At 42.9% G+C, this 20,974-nt stretch overlaps 1 protein-coding gene across 1 annotated transcript in view; it reads right to left on the reverse strand.

Annotated features, from left to right (window-relative positions):
- pds5b (PDS5 cohesin associated factor B) overlaps positions 1-20,974 on the reverse strand; it is a 179,585-nt gene that overhangs the window by 91,894 nt on the left and 66,717 nt on the right. The window contains exons 7-10 of the mRNA XM_083641614.1: positions 20,417-20,497; positions 14,054-14,194; positions 11,003-11,118; positions 4,243-4,337 (exon numbers count right to left, since the gene is read on the reverse strand). Coding sequence (XP_083497740.1) covers positions 4,243-4,337; positions 11,003-11,118; positions 14,054-14,194; positions 20,417-20,497 — 433 coding nt within the window. The remainder of the gene's footprint in view (positions 1-4,242; positions 4,338-11,002; positions 11,119-14,053; positions 14,195-20,416; positions 20,498-20,974) is intronic.

Consider the following 20,974-nt stretch of genomic DNA (forward strand, 5'->3'; position numbering starts at 1 on the left):
GGAGAAGACCATGTCACCCCAAACACACGCACACACAAAAGACCTGCTGGATGCTACTCAAACACACGCACACACAAAAGACCTGCTGGATGCTCCTCTGTCCTCACATCGCCTGAATTATCCCTCAGATGGAAGCCCGCATTGGAAGGATCAAGAACATTCTAACTAACTAACTCAGCCGCCCGCCTGCTCACCCACACCCGGTCCCGCGATCACATCACCCCTGTCCTCCACTCTCTCCACTGGCTCCCCGTCAAGCAACGTATTGACTTCAAACTACTCCTCCTCACCTTCAAAGCCCTCCACAGCCTAGCCCCCCCCTACCTGACTGACCTCCTCATCCCCCATCGCCCCTCCCGTACACTCCGATCCTCTTCTACTGCCACCCTCATCATCCCCCCATCCAGACTCAAAACCTTTGGTGACCGTGCTTTCTGCCGCGCCACACCCCGACTTTGGAATTCCCTCCCCCAGACCGTCCGAGACTCTCCCTCACTCCCCACTTTCAAAACCCGACTTAAAACCTACCTGTTCTCCCAAGCTTACAACCTCCCCTACCCCTGACCACCTCCTCCTAACCACCACCCTCCGCCTCCCCCTCCTTCCCCCTGCCCCTCCCTCCTGTTCTCTTCCTCCTCTGCTTCTGCATACAACCTTGCCCTGAACCGCCACTGTTATTTGTTACTTGTACCTGTTGCCTGTATCTGTTGCCTGTTTCTTGTCTTTTGTTTTACTGTTAAGCGTCTTTGGGTTCTGAAAAGCGCTATATAAAATAAATGAATTATTATTATTAACTGATCAGTTGATCCTCTGTCTAAAGCAGGGGTGGCCAAACTTTTTTGGTTGTGGGCCGCATACAGAAAAATAGAAGGAGTCGCGGGCCAAACAATATTAAGCGCGGCAGTTTTCGCAGCAAAAAGATTGGACCAGAAAACCCTTGTGTGCCATCAAAATTTTAATTTCTACCTAAATAAATATATGACACATAGTTTATTGATGTGCTCACCTATTACAATGGGTATTTCTGTATGTTTTCAAATGTTCTTTTCCTGTGCCAACAGGTTAAGACAGAGATAATTTAACATAACATTAGTATTAAACATTCATTCAGCATTAAAAATGTTTAAAAATAAATAGACCAGGTCAGGGTACTCAAGTATAACCCATTTTCAATGGTTCTAAATTGAAAAAACAAAATGGGGGGGAATCCGTTTTTTTGTGTTTGTTTTTCAGTTTTTTTTCAGTTTTCATTTTCCATTTTAAAGTCCCTGGAAACCAGAAATATTTTTTTATTATTTAGCATTTTGAGTTCATCACATCACAGGAACCTATGTTAATAAGCCACCAGCCAAATTTGAACGATGATGAACGTCGCAAAGTATATAAATTTAGGTTTGACAGTCATGACAAAAGTCATGAAAATCAATTAGATTTTAGACTCTCTTTTCTCCCGCGGACTGTGTGGGCGTGTCCCATGTGTGTGCGTGCAGCCAGGACTGCAGCTCCTCAGAGAGAGAGAGAGAGAGAGAGAGAGAGAGAGAGAGAGAGAGAGAGAGAGAGAGCGGGCAGCATACACAGGCACACAGAGCGGGAGGTACGGCTCTGGCGGGAGGGAGACAGACAGACACTGAGCGAGCGCTGTGATTGGCCAAATCTTATGACGTGATAAGATCATTCAGTTTAGCACCGTGCGCACCGCTCTCTTCAATGAGGAAGTGGAAATCCAGACCTTGTAGAAAAGTGGCGATTTTGGGGGTTTGGGTTGAAAGTAATGTCTGCTACTTTCTGAGGCACACAATTACTCACATAAGACCCTACATTTAATAGTTAGAAGTTTTTTGTGGATTTTGGTTTCCAGGGACTTTAAACTTTAACACATTCACTGCCAGCCGTTTTTTTTTTTACTGTAGGTAGCTTCTGCCAGAGGTTTTTTTTGAGGATTCTGGCTCATCTTTCAAGACCCGAGGATTCTTTTCTGCTAAGATTTTGTGAACACAAAATATCTCAAAATAACTAATAGAATGTGTGCTTTCTCTGTCTAAAAGAGTTAGTTTGTAGAGTTAGTAGTTATGTAGGCATTAGCACTTGAATATAGAGCTGTCGAAAATAATCGATTCAGAGATGCATCGCGATGCTTAATAGGACGATTCTGAATCGATTAACAAATATCAAAAATCGATTATTAAAAAAAAAAAAAAAAAAAAAAAAAAAATTTTTTTTTTTTTAATAATCAAATAAAATAGAATGTAAGTACATGCAGTTGTTTATTTTAATTATGGATCATAATACAATGCAATTCCAAATGCACTTTTATTTTAAAAGTAGCCACACAGTGAGAAAAAAGAAAGTGAGAAAAAATAAATCATGTATTGCGGAAAAAGTGATGCCTCGATTTAAGATGCATCGTATAATCGAATCGAATCGAATCGTTGACTTGTATAATCAAATCGTATCGAATCGTGAGATCAGTGAAGATGCACAGCTCTACTTGAATACAGCATGGTTTCAGCGTCTGAAAATTTAAGCTGAGATAAATAGCTTTTTGTGAAATTCGATAGAACAGTCACTTTAACCATTCATTTTTGGCATCAGTAAGACGTCAGACATCTAAACAATAGTTTTGAACAGTAATTTCCTCCATAACAGCAGGAAACACCCCTCTCCTTCAAACTCCTCCCTCCGTGTGTGTTCTTCTTGGCTGCTGCTCCTGTCTGCTGGCGGCCGCTGGGCAAGTCTGGATGGGCTCGCTCGTTTCTTGGGGTTTGGGTTGAGAGCTTTGATGAAGCTTTTGCGATTCTGGTCTTATTTATGCTGCGTGTTTCAAAGTGTGTTCCACCCGTAATCTATTATGCAAATTTGCAATCCCGCACCGCCAGCTCCCAAGCGCGAAAGCGAAAGCGTTTTCGCCAATCCATTTTCATGAGAATGGCTTCCTCACACTGCTTTTTGCTTGCCTTCCTCTAGTCTGGAGAGCACTGTCGCCACTTAGTGGGTCGGTGGAATGGGTTGTACACGTTCGGTGGCTCCAATATTTATATAAGAGATGTAAAAGGGTTAGATGCACATCCCACGGTCAAAGAAAAAAAAATCTTTTTTTTGACGTGTTAACACGTCATTGGCAGTCAACCGTTGGAATTTTTTTGACGTGTTAACACGTCATTGGCAGTCAACGTGTTCAAACGGAAAAACTTTTTTCGAAAAAAAAAAAAAAAAAGGGGCCGCAGTTGGCCCGCGGGCCGTAGTTTGGCCACCCCTGGTCTAAAGCATTAGCACGCATGATGGTAAACTAACTAAATACCGGTCACAGTGGTCCAGTGTGCAATAAAGATAATTGGCACGTAATGTATACTTACTCTACTTATTTTGCTTACGGTACTTTAGACGTATTCTACTTATTTTTGCTTCTATCGCATTTACTACTGTTTATTCTATGCTATGTTGTGTTCTTATTCTGCTTATTCAAGATTCAAGATTTTTATTGTCACTCCATGGTACAAGTATCACGTGTGAAATTCTTGTGCTGTAGACTCCGTTTACGACATAGTACAAATATAACAATGAGTGCAAAAACAATAAGCAATGAGGCAATAAGCAATAAGCAATAGCAACAATAACAATAACAATAGTATAGTGATAAGACAGTCCGAGACAGTGGCATATTCACTGCACATAGGTGCACATGTCATGTACATACGTTAGGCGTGCTTAAACATTTTAAATTCGACGTATTTGACATACAGGTGCAAATAGCATGTACCTTGTTAAACATACAATTAAACATTAGACATACGTAATGGTAGCAGCTGCAGTACGGTACGGTACGACTACTACACTATTTGTGTATGTTAAGGAGTCTCGTGGCCTGCGGGAAGAAACTGTTCCTCAAGCGATTTGTGCGTGCTTTTGGAACCCTGTATCTCCTAGCAGGGAGAACAGGCTGTTGTGGGGATGGTTTGTGTCTTTGATGATCTTCAGGGACCTCCTGAGGCACCGCTGGTTATACAGTTCATGCAGTTCTGGCAACTCACATCCTGTTACGTGCTGGGCCGCGCGCCTCACCCTCCGTAGCGCCCTGCGGTCCATGGTTATTTTGCTTACTATCGCATTTACTACTGTTTATTTTATGCTATGTGTGTTCTGTGAGCGAGCTACTGTAACTTGGATCATTAAAGTCTTTCTGATTCTGATTCTGATCTGAAAATGCTGCCATCCTTATTGCTAGACAACAACGGCTAAAGTTACCTGTGAGGTCTTTGGCCAAATCTGGGTGGTTCATGAGACAATGACTGGCAAACTTCACACACTCCAGTCTGATGGGCACATGGATGTCATTAAACCTTTTGGGAAGAGAGAGAGAAAAAAACAATGTCAATAACTATCTAGTAAAATGGCACTCACATCCTCTACTCCAGTGATCCACACTATTTCTTCGATGAGAGCCGCACTTGCAGGACAAAGTCAATAGGAGAGCCACCCCAACCAAGCACATCTGCCTACCATTATTTTGCTTTTTTTGTTTTCCACACACGCACGCACGCACGCACGCACGCACGCACACACACACACACACACACACACACACACACACACACACACACACACACACACACACACATATATATACCAGTTTCCCCTAGAAAATCTTTCAGGCCTGGAGGGATTTCGAAACGTACCCCGACCGCAACGGTGGGGGCCGTCGGTGGGGACCGTCGCTGAAGTTTTAGCTAACCTGTTCACATCTATGTTCGCAATGGCATCCCAAGTATCATCATACTATTATGGGATGCGATGCGAACAGTTGTATTATGGGATGTGCGTTAACCAGGCAACGACACACGTTGACACGTTTTGGAACAGCGCTGCATGCTGCCACAATACTCCTAAAAGCAAAATGCTTATTGTTTTGAATGATTTGGCACCTTCTATTACTGTCAACACCAGTATTGTTGTATTGTAATAATATGCCATAAAGGTTTATTTAAATTTTGGGAAGAGCAGGGGGGGGGGGGGAAGGGAATCTTTAAAAAGAATCTTTAAAAAGAAATCTAAAAAACAAAAAACAAAACGCAATTTCTTAGAGCTGCCAACTAAAGCTTCGAGAGCCGCCAGCGTCTCGCGAGCAGCGCAATGAGGAACTAGGCTTTACTCCCAAATATAAGAGGTAAAAAAAGACAGACCAAAAGCCTTGTTGTAACGACGCATTATGAAGAACTGTACATTATGTAATAAAATCTTAAAATGTAATAAAATGTCAGTTTCAATATATAATAACGACGCATTATGTAATAATATGCGCAATATGTAATGCGCAATATGTAATAAATTGCCTGAACGCAATATGTAATAACATTTGATGCATTTTGTAATAAATGTATTACATATTGCGCAGCTTATTACATAATGCGGGGGTTAGGGGTGTCGCGGTACATATATTCGTCCCGTGAAGTCACGGTAGTGTTGGAGTCGAGACCACCTAACCCGAGACCGAGACAAGACCAAGACCAAGGGGGTGTGAGACCGAGACAAGACCAAGACCAAGGGGGTGTGAGACCGAGACAAGACCAAGACCGAGGGCGGACGAGACCAAGACCAGACAAATGCGAGACCATTTTCAAGACCTTTTACAAGCGAACATTTAACCTTTACACCATTGCTCTGCTAACAACCAAATAAATCATTATTTAGGAATGATAGTCAAATGTAAATGGCTGTATAGTATTAACCTTGCTTGCAAGATGGATAACCTCGCGAGATCAAAAGAGATTCTCTCGACGTAATCCATCTTGTCATGCACTGGCAGTTAAGATGATTGGCCGAACCATGCCGGCCCGACGAATCAGCGGCAGCCTTACGCTGGGGACATACCGGACGCGGAACTTGCGCGCATGCACCGCGCAGAAGTCGCTTAAAAGTGTCCACACAGAGAGCGCAGCTCACTTTGCGCGCTCTGCTCGTCCGCTATATATTTTGCCCCAGATCTCCTGTCTTCGTTATCATGGGTAAGTAAATGACGACATAAATATCTAAAGTAATTAGGGATGGGCATTTTAAGCAATTTAAATAGTCGAGTACTCTCCTTCTATTATGGACAAGTGCTCGAGCACTCGCGCAGGGGGGGGGGGGGGGGGGGGGGGTCTGTGTCATTACTATGGTAATGACTGAGCAGGGGTAATCTGCTGTGTGGGGGGCTGTTCACACATTACGTTTGCATTTTTGCATGGAAAAAGCGCTACCTGGAGCATTTTTTGTCAGGAGAGGAACTGACTGATATTGGGTGACGCTAAGCTAACATCTAAAGCCTACCTCAGACAGTAGCCTATCTCCGATGGTTGGATGGATGGCATTAGCGCTTTGGAGCAGACACGTTGTGAAACAAGCGAAGGCATTTCCATGTCTTGTCCAGCAATGTCAGGTTATTGTCCAGTATCATCCATTTTACTTTATGATCACTGTTACATTAACGTAAATCCACGGATTACAAGGTCCGGTGTTCTGCCAAAAAGTGAAAACTGACCAGTGTGATTAACGTTACAGCTGCAGCTGAATAGTGATCACCATGAAGCGATTGTCTCCCAAAAAGTGATTCTTTCTCCACATCGTGACTAACGTTATGGGAAACGACAGTGTAGTCAGTAAACTAGTGCAATGTTTTGAATGAGTTTTATCGGGCGTGCGCTGTGAAGAAGCGTGCGGGAGCATATCTCCAGCCACCATTTTCGGGATGAGCTGGAAAACTTCCGGTTAAAACTTTCAAAAATAATGTTACTTAAACAAAAGTAAATAGCTTATTGATGCACGTTGGAGGAGAAAAAGTATTTCAACGAATGAAGCAGCAAACCTTGTATCAAAATACTTGTTGTGATGTTATATGGCGTGAAACTGTGGCTGTAACGCATACATGGGCAACATACGGCCCGCGGGCCGTATGCGGCCCGCCAGCGCCCCCTGTGTGGCCCGCGATGGTATTGCAAAAAAAAAAAAAAAAAAAAAAATTTTTTTTTTTTTTACAGTGCACCTGAACGCAAATGTTCATGTCATTCTGGCCAATACTCTTCTGTTATAGCATTTCAGTCTGGAATATGGAATATATTTCAATAATATTTATGACTAAAAGGCTAAAAGTAATCTCATGTGTAAGAAATGACTGTTCTACATTGAAGTAGAAATTTAAATAATTAACTTGTTGGTTTTGGATTTATTTAGCTTCAAGAGTGCATTTTTGTTCTTGTGTGACCCTCAACACAGGCTTTGAGAATCCCGGGCCACTTACTGATACTTAAGCTTAAAATAACCCACTCATATTCTGGTTTATTTCAAGAAAAACATTTCGGCTAGTGGAAATTCGAATTGGCTGGTAACTTTAAAATCTAGCAGCCATATTGGCAGGTGGTGAAAAAAGTTAATTTCAAGCCCTGCAGGGAGAGCAGGTGGTGACATAGGAGTGCGTGAGAAAAGGATCAAATATTGGTGGTTAAGACTGAATAATGACATCACAACTGTTAATTTAAAATGAGTTATTCCTCTAAACCTGGCTTCAAATGCCCAAAATGTTTCGCGCTGGTGCCGTTCAGCCCTCAGCAAAAACTGGTAGCGAGGACATTTTTTTGTGGCCCTCTCTATCATCAAAGTTGCCCATCCATGGGTTACGGCGTGACAATATTTGTTCGGCCCCCGGCAACAATCTGGGTTTCTCATGTGGCCCCCCATGAAAAACAGTTGCCCACCCCTGCTGTAACGCATTACTCAAAATAAATAAGGTTACATTACAATAAGCGTTTTATTTTGAAAGCAACAAAGCGGATGACGTACTTGGACATTCTGGCTGACTTGACGCCCGTGCAGTTCATGCTGCCAGATCCACATGACGATGCGTGCGTAGATCTTAGACCATTTTTAAATGGGTGGGGAGTGGGGCGAGTACCCGAACAGCAGAAACGTTACTCGAATACTGACGTTATGAACGAGTGCTCGAGTACCCGAGTACTCGCGCCCATCCCTAAAAGTAATATGTTTGGGATAACAGTTAATGGCTACCTTTGTTATAAAATGCAATTGCATCATATTTGTCTGTTCTCCTCCCGTTTTCCCAGTGCGTGCTGTTGTAGAGAGAAGGCGAGTCCTAGCTCTCTACTTGTTGCTCCGCAGGCAACGAGCCCCTAGATGGAGCCGCTCCCCATCTCCAACTGCTCTCTCTCTCTCTTTTCACAATTCAAAAGGGGGCAATCAACAACGTAAATAAACATTATTTTACTTTGAAATTGGTTTTATTTGACGAATGTCCGGTTTCGGAGTTCCTGTCTGCCCTTATCTGATCTGTTCAGCTTGACAGAGTCGCTCACGGGCGCAGACGGCCGTGCAGGAAAATAGAAGTCCAGGCTGGCCTGAGCGGCCGCTGAGCTGAGCTGCGCGCTGCGCGCAATTCGGTGTGGACTGACAGATCTGTTAACATGGTGTCCTAATGAAAACTGGCTGCGCACAAGGTCGCAAATGGTCGCGCCGCGCAGCTTACGTGCAGGAGACGCGTGCGGTGTGTTTTCACCGTTAGGCGGGCTCGGGCTCGTCTGGGCAAGTAGTGGGTACATGGTCTTTGTAGTTCTTTTCACTCATCAACATGGCTGCCGCCGCGGAAGTGACAGGCAGTCTGAATGAAATTGAATGTAACGTTCCCAATTCTATGTATTAAATTCTAAAAAACGACCCTCAACATTTGGGAAGGCTAAGCCACACAACTAGTTCGTTATAATCTAACTACGGTAAATGCTTCGAAGGTGACTTTACGACGGTGAGGACTCAATCAATGAATACCACGGAGATCAGGCACAGGCACCTTCGGCGATCTGATTGGTTGAAGTTAACACCCACCAGCGGTGATAGACAGATGGGTCATCCAATCACCTGCCAAGTAGCTTGGAAAAAGTGCCCGCCTCCGTCAGCGGGTCAGGTTACTGCATTCCCAGATCGACTGGTTTAGTGAAACATATGTGGAGCTATACCGTCGATCTGGCAGCGTCAGGTTAGTACAGTATATACTCAGTGACAGAATGCAATCCTTTGATCTGAAACACTATAATTCCATATCACTGACCTTCAGAAAGGCTCAACACAGTGGACAGAATGAAGTGTAAAAACACTTTACTGCGGCTAAATTATGACTCCTCCCCCCTTTGTGGTTTATATAAGCAAATCGTATGACTGGTGATTTGGACAAGATTTTTCCAGCCACCTTGTTGACCTGTGTTGTCCCCCTTTGTACATGAACGTGAGGGGAGTGGCTACAGCGTTAGAAACTTTCAAACTGCAAGGTTATTGGTTGCGATTGAAGGAGGGATTTTTACACCCAATCACAATAAAAAATATATACACAGGCAAGTAATGATGTCACTGTAGTTGTGGTTTCGGCTGGTCTTGAAATAAAATCCCGAGTTCGGCTTGCCCGAGACCGAGACAAGACCTGATGTTCCTGAGATAACGTGTTAATGAGCTAGAAAATGGCATTCGTGAGTGAGGTCACAGTGACCTTGACCTTTGACCACCAAACTGTAATCAGTTGATCCCTGAGTCAAAGTGGACGTTTGAGGCAAATTTGATGAAATTCCGTCAAGGTGTTCCTGAGATATCGCATTAATGAGCATGAAACGAGCGGTCGTGAGGTCACAGTGACCTTGACCTTTGACCACCAAAATGTAATCAGTTCATCCTTGATTCCAAGTTGACGTTTGAGCCAAATTGGAAGAAATTCTGTTAAGGCTTTCCTGAGATATCGCGTTAAAAAGTTTGGAAATGACGTTTGTGAGGTCAAAGTAGGGCTGGGTATTGGCAAGGACCTCACGATACGTATCACGATACATGGGTCGCGATACGATTGTATCACGATACATTGTGATACAATACACATTGCAATAAATATATTATATATATATATATTATATATATATATATATATATATTGCAATACTTAAAAAATAGAGCTAAAAATACAACACTGTGTACCACCCAGGTAGTGTAATAATATGTACATCACTTTATATTGATAACTTAGTGGACAAATCATTACATTTAGTCAAAACTACTGAGTGTTGAGTGTGTTACTGAATGCACTGAAATAAAAAGTATTCTTATTGTGTCACTGACCACACGGCTGTGCAAAGAAATCGATATGGGAAATATCGATACAGTATTGCAGAAAAAAATATTGCGATATATTGCCGTATCTTATTGCACAGCCCTAGGTCACAGTTACCTTGAACTTTGACCACCAAAACCTAATCAGTTCCTGCTTGAGTCCAGGTCGATGTTTGTTGAAAATTTGATGAAATTTGATGAAATTCCGTCAAGGCGTTCCTCAGATATCGCGTTAACCAACATCGGATGGACAACCCGAAACCATAATGCCTCCGGGCTGGCTATCGCCGGCAGGGGCATAATAAATGAATAAGCTAATCTGTTTTGCATATTGTACTTAGGGATGGGGCCGATCCGATCCAATATCGGTATCGGGTGCCGATATGGCACTAATTCACGGATCGGATCGGAATTGGGTATTTTTTTTATTTTTTTTTGCAATTCCAGCGCACAGCTGGCCATAATTTGTATAATAATGTATAATAGTATCCTTCTTTGCCTTGTATATTTTCTTAGTTTTGTCTGCTTTTTGCAAGGTATATTTAAAAAAAAAAAACTTTAATTGGCCAAATCTTTGCCTATACTGTATATTCAAGAAAAATATTGGTATCGGCATAATATCGGTATCGGCAGATATCCAAATTCAGGTATCGGAATCGGATCGGAAGTGAAAAAAGTGGATCGGTGCATCCCTAATTGTACTATTCTACAAGTCTGGACATGCAGTATGAAAAATGCATGCCACTGCATGGATGAAAACCCCCACGTTTTGAAGACATTTTTATACATGTTATCTATAATGATGTAAGACATCGAATTTGGATATTTTAAGACTTTTTCAGATTGTTGAAGGACCTGCGCGGACACTCTTGACACCCACCTGCCCAGGTAGCACTGCCACAGTGGTTTGTTCTGTGCAGCCAGCTCCGAATCCTTGGCTCCAAACATCTTAGCCAGCAGCTTCACCACCTGCAGCCTCTCATCATTATCATTACTCTGCAGAGAAAGAAAAGGGGAGAGCAGCAGAGAGAAAGAGAGAGAGAGAGATAAACGCATAGAACTCATTTCCATTAACTGTGTTGGCAACAATACACATCACATGAACGCAGCAGTTTCTTAAGTATCAATCTGTTTTTTTAGAGCGAGACAGAGAGGAGAGAAAACGAAATGACTATGAGAGCTAAAGAGAAAGACAAGAGGGGCAGAGATAGGGAGAGGGAATGAGTGGGCATGATGGAGAGAACGACAAACAAGAGGGAGAGGAGGGGGGGGGCGATGAAGAGAAAGCAACAGAGATGAGAAATCAAGATAATGATGGGAAGAAAGAGGTGAGAGAGAGAGAGAGAGAGAGAGAGAGAGGTCTGGGCGGGAGAGATTTTATCGCAGCTATTATTTTGAGGAGACACAGCAGTGATGTACACTCCCTGGGAACAGCTAATGAGCATTATACATCAGCAGGATGCCTTCGTGAGACACTGCAGAGGCAACAGTATGCTGAGTGGCTGAGCGCTTTATCTTTCTAATATGAATCAACAGACAGAGAGAGTGCACCACTCTGTGTGGAATGGCTCAGAGAATGTGGGTATCCAGTGTGATGTGTGTGTGTGTATAAAGTAATAATGCCAACATCAATACTAGCCAGAGATGGGGACTTGGACTTGAGACTTGGACTTGAGTCGCACTTAAGTCTCACTCACAGTGACTTGAGACTTGACTTGAGACTCGTCCTCAAAGACTTGAGACTTGACTTGGACTTGAGTTTTGGGACTTGTGAACAATCTTTATTTTTTAATTTAATTTTTTTTGTGCATTAACATTAAGGAACTCTATAGTGATGTCATCCAATCAATGCTGATACTGTATGCTAATAGATAAAGGAGTGAGGATAATACAGTACATGCTTTGAATTCCTTAGTTTTAGCTATGCAGTGTTCTAAGCAGACTGGATGGCATGCAGCAGATGATAGCACGCTCATCCATAAGAGACTTGACTTGGACTTGTGACCAAAGACTTGTTGAGACTTGACTTGGAATTGCAAAAATTGACTTGTGAGCATCTCTGATACTAGCACAACCAATGTTGCTGCTGCTACTACAAATAATGATCAGAATACCACTATTACTACTACTGTACTACTACCACTAGTAATACTACTACTGATAATACTACGTTGGTTTTTGTAAAGCACTTTGTAACTCTGTTCTGATGTGCTGCAAAGTCTAATTATAATGGCATGTTGAGCAAATGTCCTAAAGTTACAAAGTGTTGTAAGATAAATCAAACCGTAACAATTGACTTGGCACACTCAAATATAGGGGTCGACTGATTATCGGCATCTTCAATTATCGGCGTCGATATTCAGCATTTTGACGATTATCTGTATCGGCATTTTCATTGGCTGTTTGGCGATATAATCATTTCATTTAAAAATGCGCTAAGTTGTAGGGATGCCCCGATCCACATTTTTTCACTTCCGATCCGATTCAGATACCTGAATTTGGATATCTGCCGATACCGATATTATTCCATATGATTGGTATGAATGTAGACATGAATGATGGTGGTCGGAGGGGCCGTTGAGCGCCGATGTGTGGCTGCCACGCTTTCGAACCACGAATGGTGGTGGTGTGAACGAATAATGATTCTGTGAAGCGCTTTGAGCACTTGGAAAGGCGCTATATAAATCCAATCATTATTATTATTATTATTATTATTCCGATACCGATATTTTTCTTGAATATACAGTATAGGCAAAGATTTGGCAATTTTTTTTCTTTTTTTAATATACCTTGGAAAAAGCAGACAAAATTAAGAAAATATACAAGGCAAAGAAGGATACGATTATACATGGGCAAATTACGGCCAGCGCTGGAATAATAATAATAAAAAAATTAAAAAACGATTCCGATCCGATCCGATTCCTGAATTATGTCAGTATCGGCACCGGATACCGATATTGGATCGGTCCCATCCCTACTAAGTTGGCCCTGCTGCAGCTGGAAGAAGCCTCTGTCTCTCCTACAGTAGTTCATGCTCCCTCTGTGTGATCTGGAGCAATGTCCCGTCCCCCCCCCCCCCTTTCTGATTGGTTACACATCGAGCAATAGCCTATCAGAGGGCTCAGAGATGAAATCTTGACACCTCAGCGCTCTGTTCAGCCTACACTGGACAGAGAGCCAGAGGCTCGTCGGGGAACTGCTTTGCACTGCCTGTAAGCGAGTGCAGCGGACTCTGTTCTCTGTTAAGGAACCGAATAAACTAGGACGTGACATCTCGTCAGTGGACTGTTTGTTTGAATGAAACAAGGAACCGAATAAACGAGGATGAGACATTACGTTAGCGGATGCACAGATGAACGTGTTTGTGTCAATATTCTCCTTTGAGAGCCTGGGGGTGAGGTTAGTGTCAGGTGTAAGCAGAGGGAAACCGGAAACCCTCTTATTTTGTTACTGTGGTGAGTCGGTGTTAGTTTGTTAAAAGTATAAGTCCACAGCTTTATCTTGATAATGTGCCACTCCACATGTCTCTAGTGGAGACACAAGTCTCCACTAGATTGAGAGCACGCACACACACACACACACACACACACACACACACACACACACACAACAACAACACTTTGCTTAATGTTAATAGTGTGACTATTTTCAATTAATATTGTAGTTGGATAAACTGAAGAAAATGCATTTTAATGGGTCGTGTTATTCTAAATTTTGACAAAGATTTTAAGTTTTACTGCTTAATGTATATCGGTTCCAAAATATCGGTTATCGGTCTCTTTGATTACCAATAATCGAAATCGGTATCGGCCCTGAAAAACCATATCGGTCGATCCCTACTCAAATATAAAACTACTAACACAATAGGCTTAGAAATCCACTCAATAGTACAAGTGTAGAAAGGTACAAGTGAAAGAGTGTGAGTGTGTACCTTGAGTTTGAACTCCAGCTGTGGCAGGACAGACTGCAGCAGGTGGCTGTCTATGTTGTAGAGCTCCAGGATCAGGTCGAAGACATGTTCAGACAGATCGCTGACCGACGTCTTCCCCAGCATCAGCACCTGGTTGAAGAACTGACCGAGAAGAACCGTGCTTACAGAGACCACATACAAAACACAGGAGTTCCTACATGTCTCCACAACTAATTTTTCTGTGACATATACCGTAAATTCCGGACTATAAGCCGCAGCTTTTTTCCCGTTTTTTGGCCTTTTTTGGCCCCTGCGGCTTATATAACGGTGCGGCTTATCTATGGATTTTTTCCAAAAAAAAAAAAAATCTCTCTTTTTTAGCACTCTTTCTAACTATAAATCCACTTCTGTTTTAATTTCCTCTCTTGCCCTCTTTTCACCACACCGCGGACACTGTGTGCACTGTAAAAAACAACACAGGTGGTGTTATGTTGTTTTGTTGAAATGTTAATAAATGGGAGCTTCCTCAAACAGCCATCTCTTTCCCGACAATCCCCTCTGTGCATGAACCCTTACATATGGTAATTAAACATTAAAACACAATTAAAAAAAAAAAAAAAAAAAAAAAAAAAAACATTAAAACACCCGCGGCTTATAGTCCGGTGCGGCTTATATATGTAAAAAACAGTCAACTTTGCAGGTGCGGCTTATACTCCGGTGCGGCTTATTGTGCGGAATTTACGGTAAGCCACTTCTAAACATGAAGTCTGGACCATGTCCTGCTAGCCAGAGCAGGATATTTTCTGGTTTTACCTTTCTAGACATGAGGGGTCTTTGTTTAGAAACAGCTGGAAATGGTCTGTTTTTTCTGCCAGTTTAGAGTGGGCGGGGGGAGTGCGGGGGCGGGGGGAGGTGAGGAGTGGGCGGGGGGAGCGCGTTGGCGGTGGGGTACGGTGGAGAGCCTGAAGAACAGAATTGGGCATGGGCACTATACCCAAAACACGCACACAGGTCTCCATACCAGTGGTGTAGTGGAGGGTAGACGCAGGTAGACAGCGTCTACTTACTTACGGATTTGCGACTATTCACTTCTAAATCTCCTTTAATGCGCATCCGTTCAAGTTTTTGTCTCTTTTCTGCCTGAAGACTCTGCCGGGCAGATTGAGATTCCACCAAGAAACGTTGTATTAAGACGGCGAGGCGGACGCAGCCTGTCTAGTGAACGCCTGTGTCCACCAGATGCGTCCCCGAAGCGGCTCTCCGCTCTGCTCCACTAAACAAATCGGCCTGTGTGTTTTCACTTCTCTCAAGAGTTTCGTCAAGCAGCGCAGAGCATAACGAGCTGGGCAGGAATTCACGAGAATAATAAAATAAAACATCCTGTCGAGAGTGAGGTTTCATACCAAATTTCAATCAGAAGGCCGCCATATTTGCATAACCTGATCAGCCCGTGACGTCAGTCAAGTTTAAGTATGACATCAGTTATGACGTCAGTTCATCCTAGTATATATAGCGAGGGTTCTACGTCACCTTCCTTTCTGGCAGATCATACAGTAGCAGCAGCCGGCATCACGGCTGTTCATCGTCTCCTCTGAAGCTGTCGTTTCGCCCCACCCACCTCCCCAGTCCACCACCAATGAGTCTTGACTCCCAAAGAATCCCCCACGGGGGGCGGGGGATTCTCTATCCTAGCCTATTCAGATGCGCTCCTCTCACCTCAAGAGGAGTGCCACCTGACAAGGGAGTCATATGCCAAAGTAGTTGCCATGCTTGCCATTTGCTAAATAAAGCCGCTTGTTAAATCTTACTGACTGGCCTCTCATGATTGAAGTATAGTTAAGTATGTGTATATATATATATATATATATATATATATATATATATATATATATATATATATATATATATATATATATACTGTATATATATATATGTATGTATATATGTGTGTATATATATATATACACACACACATACCGTAAATTCCGGACTATAAGACGCACCGGTCTATAAGCCGCGGGACCAAAATTGACTATTTTTTTCTTCTATAAGCCGCACCGGTCTATAAGCCGCGGGTGTTTTGATGTTTAATTACCATATGAAAGGGTTCGTGCACAGAGAGGAATGTCGGGAAAGAGATGGCTGTTTGGGGAAGCTCCCATTTATTAACATTTCAACAAAACAAAACAAAAGTCAGGTCACTAATCCCCAGACAAAATCACACAACAATAGGCTATATGTGCAGCAAACCTGTAACCAGAGAAGTCAAGTCACTAATCCTCGTCTTCCTCTTCTTCCTGCGTACTGAAACCACCAAAGTCCTCATCTTCAGTGTCGGAAACGAACAGGTTCAGGGTGGCTTCGTCAACCACTCTCCTCTCTCCTTCATTGTCACTCAAAACCAACGAACTCCTCTTCGTCACTGTCGGCATCGAACAGCCTCTGAAGCCTCTGACGGCCCTCAGCGCCAGCTGTGGCGGCGTCATCCTCTTCATCCCGCAGCAGTCCAGCGTTTTGGAACCCGTTGGTGATTGTGGATGTTTTCACACTCCTATAATATTCCAGAGACAGTTCCTCCTGCTGCACCGTCCAACGCCTCACCATTGACTCATCGATGCCCAGGTTACGCGCGGCTGCTCTGTTTCCCTCTTTTAATGCGAGATTGACTGCTTTCAACTTGAAAGCTGCGTCGTGTGAATTTCTGCGTACCTTCCCCATGGTAAGTGAGAGTGTTGCTTCTACTGCTCGTCTTGTTGTGAATATTCCTTGATCTTCCTTTGTGTGAATTCGCCGAAGTTTGTGATTTTCTCCTGGTAGTCGGGGGAGGGAGTTGATGGCCGAGTGGCCGTTTGCTTACCGTAATTACCATATGTAAGTGGTCACGCACAGAGGGGATTGTCGGGAAAGAGATGGCTGTTTGAGGAAGCTCCCATTTACCGTATTACCGTAACATTTCAACAAAACAACATAACACAACACCACCGTTGTTTATTTTTACAGTGCACACAGTGTCCGCGGTGTGGTGAAAAGAGGGCAAGAGAGGAAATTAAAACAGAAGTGGATTTATAGTTAGAAAGAGTGCTAAAAAAGAGAGATTTTATTTGTATTTTTTTTTTTTTTTTCTGAAAAAATCCATAGATAAGACGCACCGTTATATAAGCCGCAGGGGCCAAAAAACGGGAAAAAAGCCGCGGCTTATAGTCCGGAATTTACGGTATATAAGCGGCCGGGGGGGAAGTGGTGGGTAAATGACAGTCTACCCACTGCTCCAGACACTGCATCCACAACATGAGATCTCTGTCAAACACTTTTCTCCACTACTCCATAATGCTCATGTCTCACTGTGAAGTTCCTGATGCATTCCGACACATTCAGGCGATGACGTGGGGTGGCAATGTGCCAAAAAAAAGTGAGCGCTTGCCTTTTTTACACCGCCCAAAAACCGCCAGTCAAAATAGTGGTCGCACCGTCGCACTATAACGTTAACCTGTGGATGATTTTACAAGTGGCATTCAAGTCATATCTGACTAGTTTTCAATTTATTTCTCACCACAAAAGTTAGGCTATATGTCTCGATAGAGGCTGATGCCACACTATCCCCGTTTGGCACTCTTTTCCGCGTAGTACGTGATCGTCGTTGTCTCGCTATGGAAAAACATCACATATAAATTTAACGGTTCTTGATTATACAGAGGTAGGCCTACGTCAAATGTATTACCAGACGCCACTCTTCAATTCGGCATATATATGATCCACGGAGATGTTACTGTAGCTGTTAAGTGAATAAAATGTCGATTCTGGATGTGAGTCGCCTGAAATCCCGCTGTCTTCCTCCGTTAAAACTGCATGTTTTGCATGAGTTTGGTTAAAGATTCGCTAAAGCTGTTCATTTGCAGCACTTGCGGAAACTGTGAGTTTGCTCATTATAAGCGATTGCGCGAACGATTAATTAATTAATAGGCTAATGGGCACGTATCACCCAATAGCCTAATGCAGTAAGTAGTAGGGATGGGCGCGAGTACTCGGGTACTCGAGCACTCGTTCATAACGTCAGTAGTCGAGTAACGTTTCTGCTCTTCGGGTACTCGCCCCACTCCGCACCCCTTTAAAAATGGTCTAGAAGATCTACGCACGCATCGTCATGTGGATCTGGCAGCATGAACTGCACGGGCGTCAAGTCAGCCAGAATGTACAAGTACATCGTCCGCTTTGTTGCTTTCAAAATAAAAAGCTTATTGTAACGTAACCTTATTTATTTTGAGTAATGCGTTACAGCCACAGTTTCACGCCATATAACATCACAACGAGTATTTTGATACAAGGTTTGCTGCTTCATTCGTTGAAATACCTTTTCTCCTCCAACGTGCATCAATAAGCTATTTACTTTTGTTTAAGTAACATTATTTTGAAAGTTTTAACCGGAAGTTTTCCAGCTCATCCCGAAAATGGTGGCTGAAGATATGCTCCCGAAGGAGACGCAGACTTCTTCATAGCGCACGGCACGCCCGATAAAACTCATTCAAAACTTTGCAGTAACGCTAGTTTACTGACTACACTGTCGTTTCCCATAACGGTAGTCACAAGAAATGTGGAGAAAGAATCACTTTTTGGGAGAAAATCGCTTCATGGTGATCACTATTCAGCTGCAGCTGTAACGTTAATCACACTGGTCAGTTTTCACTTTTTGGCAGAACACCGGACCTTGTAATCCGTGGATTTACGTTAGTGTAACAGTGATCATAAAGTAAAATGGATGATACTGGACAATAACCTGACATTGCTGGACAATGGACATGTAGGCTATTGGAAATGCATTCGCTTTCACAACTTGTCTGCTCCAAAGCGCTAATGCCATCCATCCAACCATCGGAGATACTGTCTGAGGTAGGCTTTAGATGTTCGCTTAGCGTCACCTAATATCACAGTCAGTCCCTCTCCTGACAAAAAATGTTCCAGGTAGCGCTTTTTCCATGCAAAAATGCAAACGTTGTGTGTGAACAGCCCCATATACAGCAAATTACCCCTGCTCAGTCATTACCATAGTAATCACACAGACCCCCCCCCCCGCGCGCGAGTGCTCGAGCACTCGTTCATAATAGAAGGAGAGTACTCGAGTATTTAAATTGCTTAAAATGCCCATCCCTAGTAAGTAGTAGGCTATCATCTCCTTGTTGCATTTTCAAACTGGCAGATGGGGGGGAGGGGGAGAAACGATTCAACTTTTACTTGTTTACTCACCTATATTAGGCTCTCTTCCAAATAATCCAGCCACGTAACTACGTCCATTCATGAAATGATTAAATAGCACAATAATGGTTTGTAAAGTGCCATTTAACCACCCGCCCACTCAGACATACATGATCCGGATCATGAGCTGTCTGTGTTACACAACAGCCATTTTGCCAATGATGCAGATCCTGTACTAGGGGCTCAGATGGTCATGATCCGCACTCGCGGGAGTGCGCATAAGGCGGATAATAGTTTCTAAATATGCAGGCAGAGCGGCTAGCAGCTGGTTATAATCTGGATTCCACTGCATGTTTAGAAGAGGCCATAGAGCAATTTCCATGGCTGATAGCTGTCAGCATCCTTGTTCAGATGTTCTTTTAATAGGGATGCATGATATATGGGTAATCATATCGATATCGGCCGATGTTAAGTCATTTTTTAAATATAATCGGTATCGGTCCGATGAGCAAATGTTAAAATCGATATCAGTATTCGTCCAAAATCTTCATATTGAGAGGAAACAATGTGGTAAATCTGTGATTTATGGGCTTTTCAAAATGTTTTGGAAAGACATTACTTTTTCAAATTCAGTGTTTTTCACTATGTACAACATTTTATTATCATAGAAATGTGTTTTTATACAGGTCATCGACCAGCAAATATCGGTTATCGGCCATAACAGCAATGTTAATATCGTTATCAGTATGGGCCAAAATGTTCATGTCGGTGCATCCCTACTTTTAAAGGATTATTTTCAGGGTATTTTATGTACTGTGGAGACAACAGAGAGAGACAGATGACCCGTGACAGAGTCACAAGATAATGTAATCATAATGGTATCCTTATAAGGAAATTCTCTTTCTTATTTATTTGAAACTGAGGGCGTAATCTTGGCAGTGTTTGTATTATCATGCTCTATGCAATGCAATGAGCGACACAGTACAAACTTTGTGGAAATGTACCATTTTAACTTTTGCAAGCCTGACAAAGACTACTTCCAAATGTCATGACTTTTACAGACTACACATAACTGCATGGTATCCAGAACAAGCAACACAGAAACCACAAGTAGGTCTCCCACCCCAAGACACAAAGATGCAGATTCCTTAAGTCAGTCAAAATAAGGAAATAGACTGTCAGAGATGTCATTCTTACATTGGTGATGTAAGGTTCAATGGACTGAGCAGTCCTCTTCAGCAGAGCTTTGGCCAGGTCATACGCCTGTTTATTCAGATTCTACAGAGAGAAAGAGAAAGAGGGGGGGGAACAGGCAATACAATATAACACCAACTAGCCATGTGAGAAGAATCCCATCAAGAGGCTTGGAGCGGGTGCAGATCATGATGGATAACAGAGAAACTCTCATCCTGCTTTACATCTTCTCACCTGCAGGGGTCTCACTGAATTGCAGGACATTGGCTTCAGTGAACTGGCACTATCAAATGACTCCAGCTGAGTGAGATGTCTCTGCTTGTGTCACATCCAACATGCTTGGTGGGACTAAGGCCATGTTCAGACTAGGAGGCCAAATCTGATTTGTGAACTTTAGTGACCTATTAATGACTTTATCCAGATTGGTTTTATGAGTCTGGACGCTCCAAGTCTGATTTGTGTCACTTGTCCCAAACCACATATGGAGGTAGTTTCCAATCTGCTTTCGACTGATGTGACTTCAGTGTGGACGCACAGATCCACCAAATCTGATTTGAACGT

The sequence above is a fragment of the Poromitra crassiceps genome, assembly GCF_964638095.1.
Source record: "Poromitra crassiceps genome assembly, chromosome: 1".
Classification (NCBI taxonomy): domain Eukaryota; kingdom Metazoa; phylum Chordata; class Actinopteri; order Beryciformes; family Melamphaidae; genus Poromitra; species Poromitra crassiceps.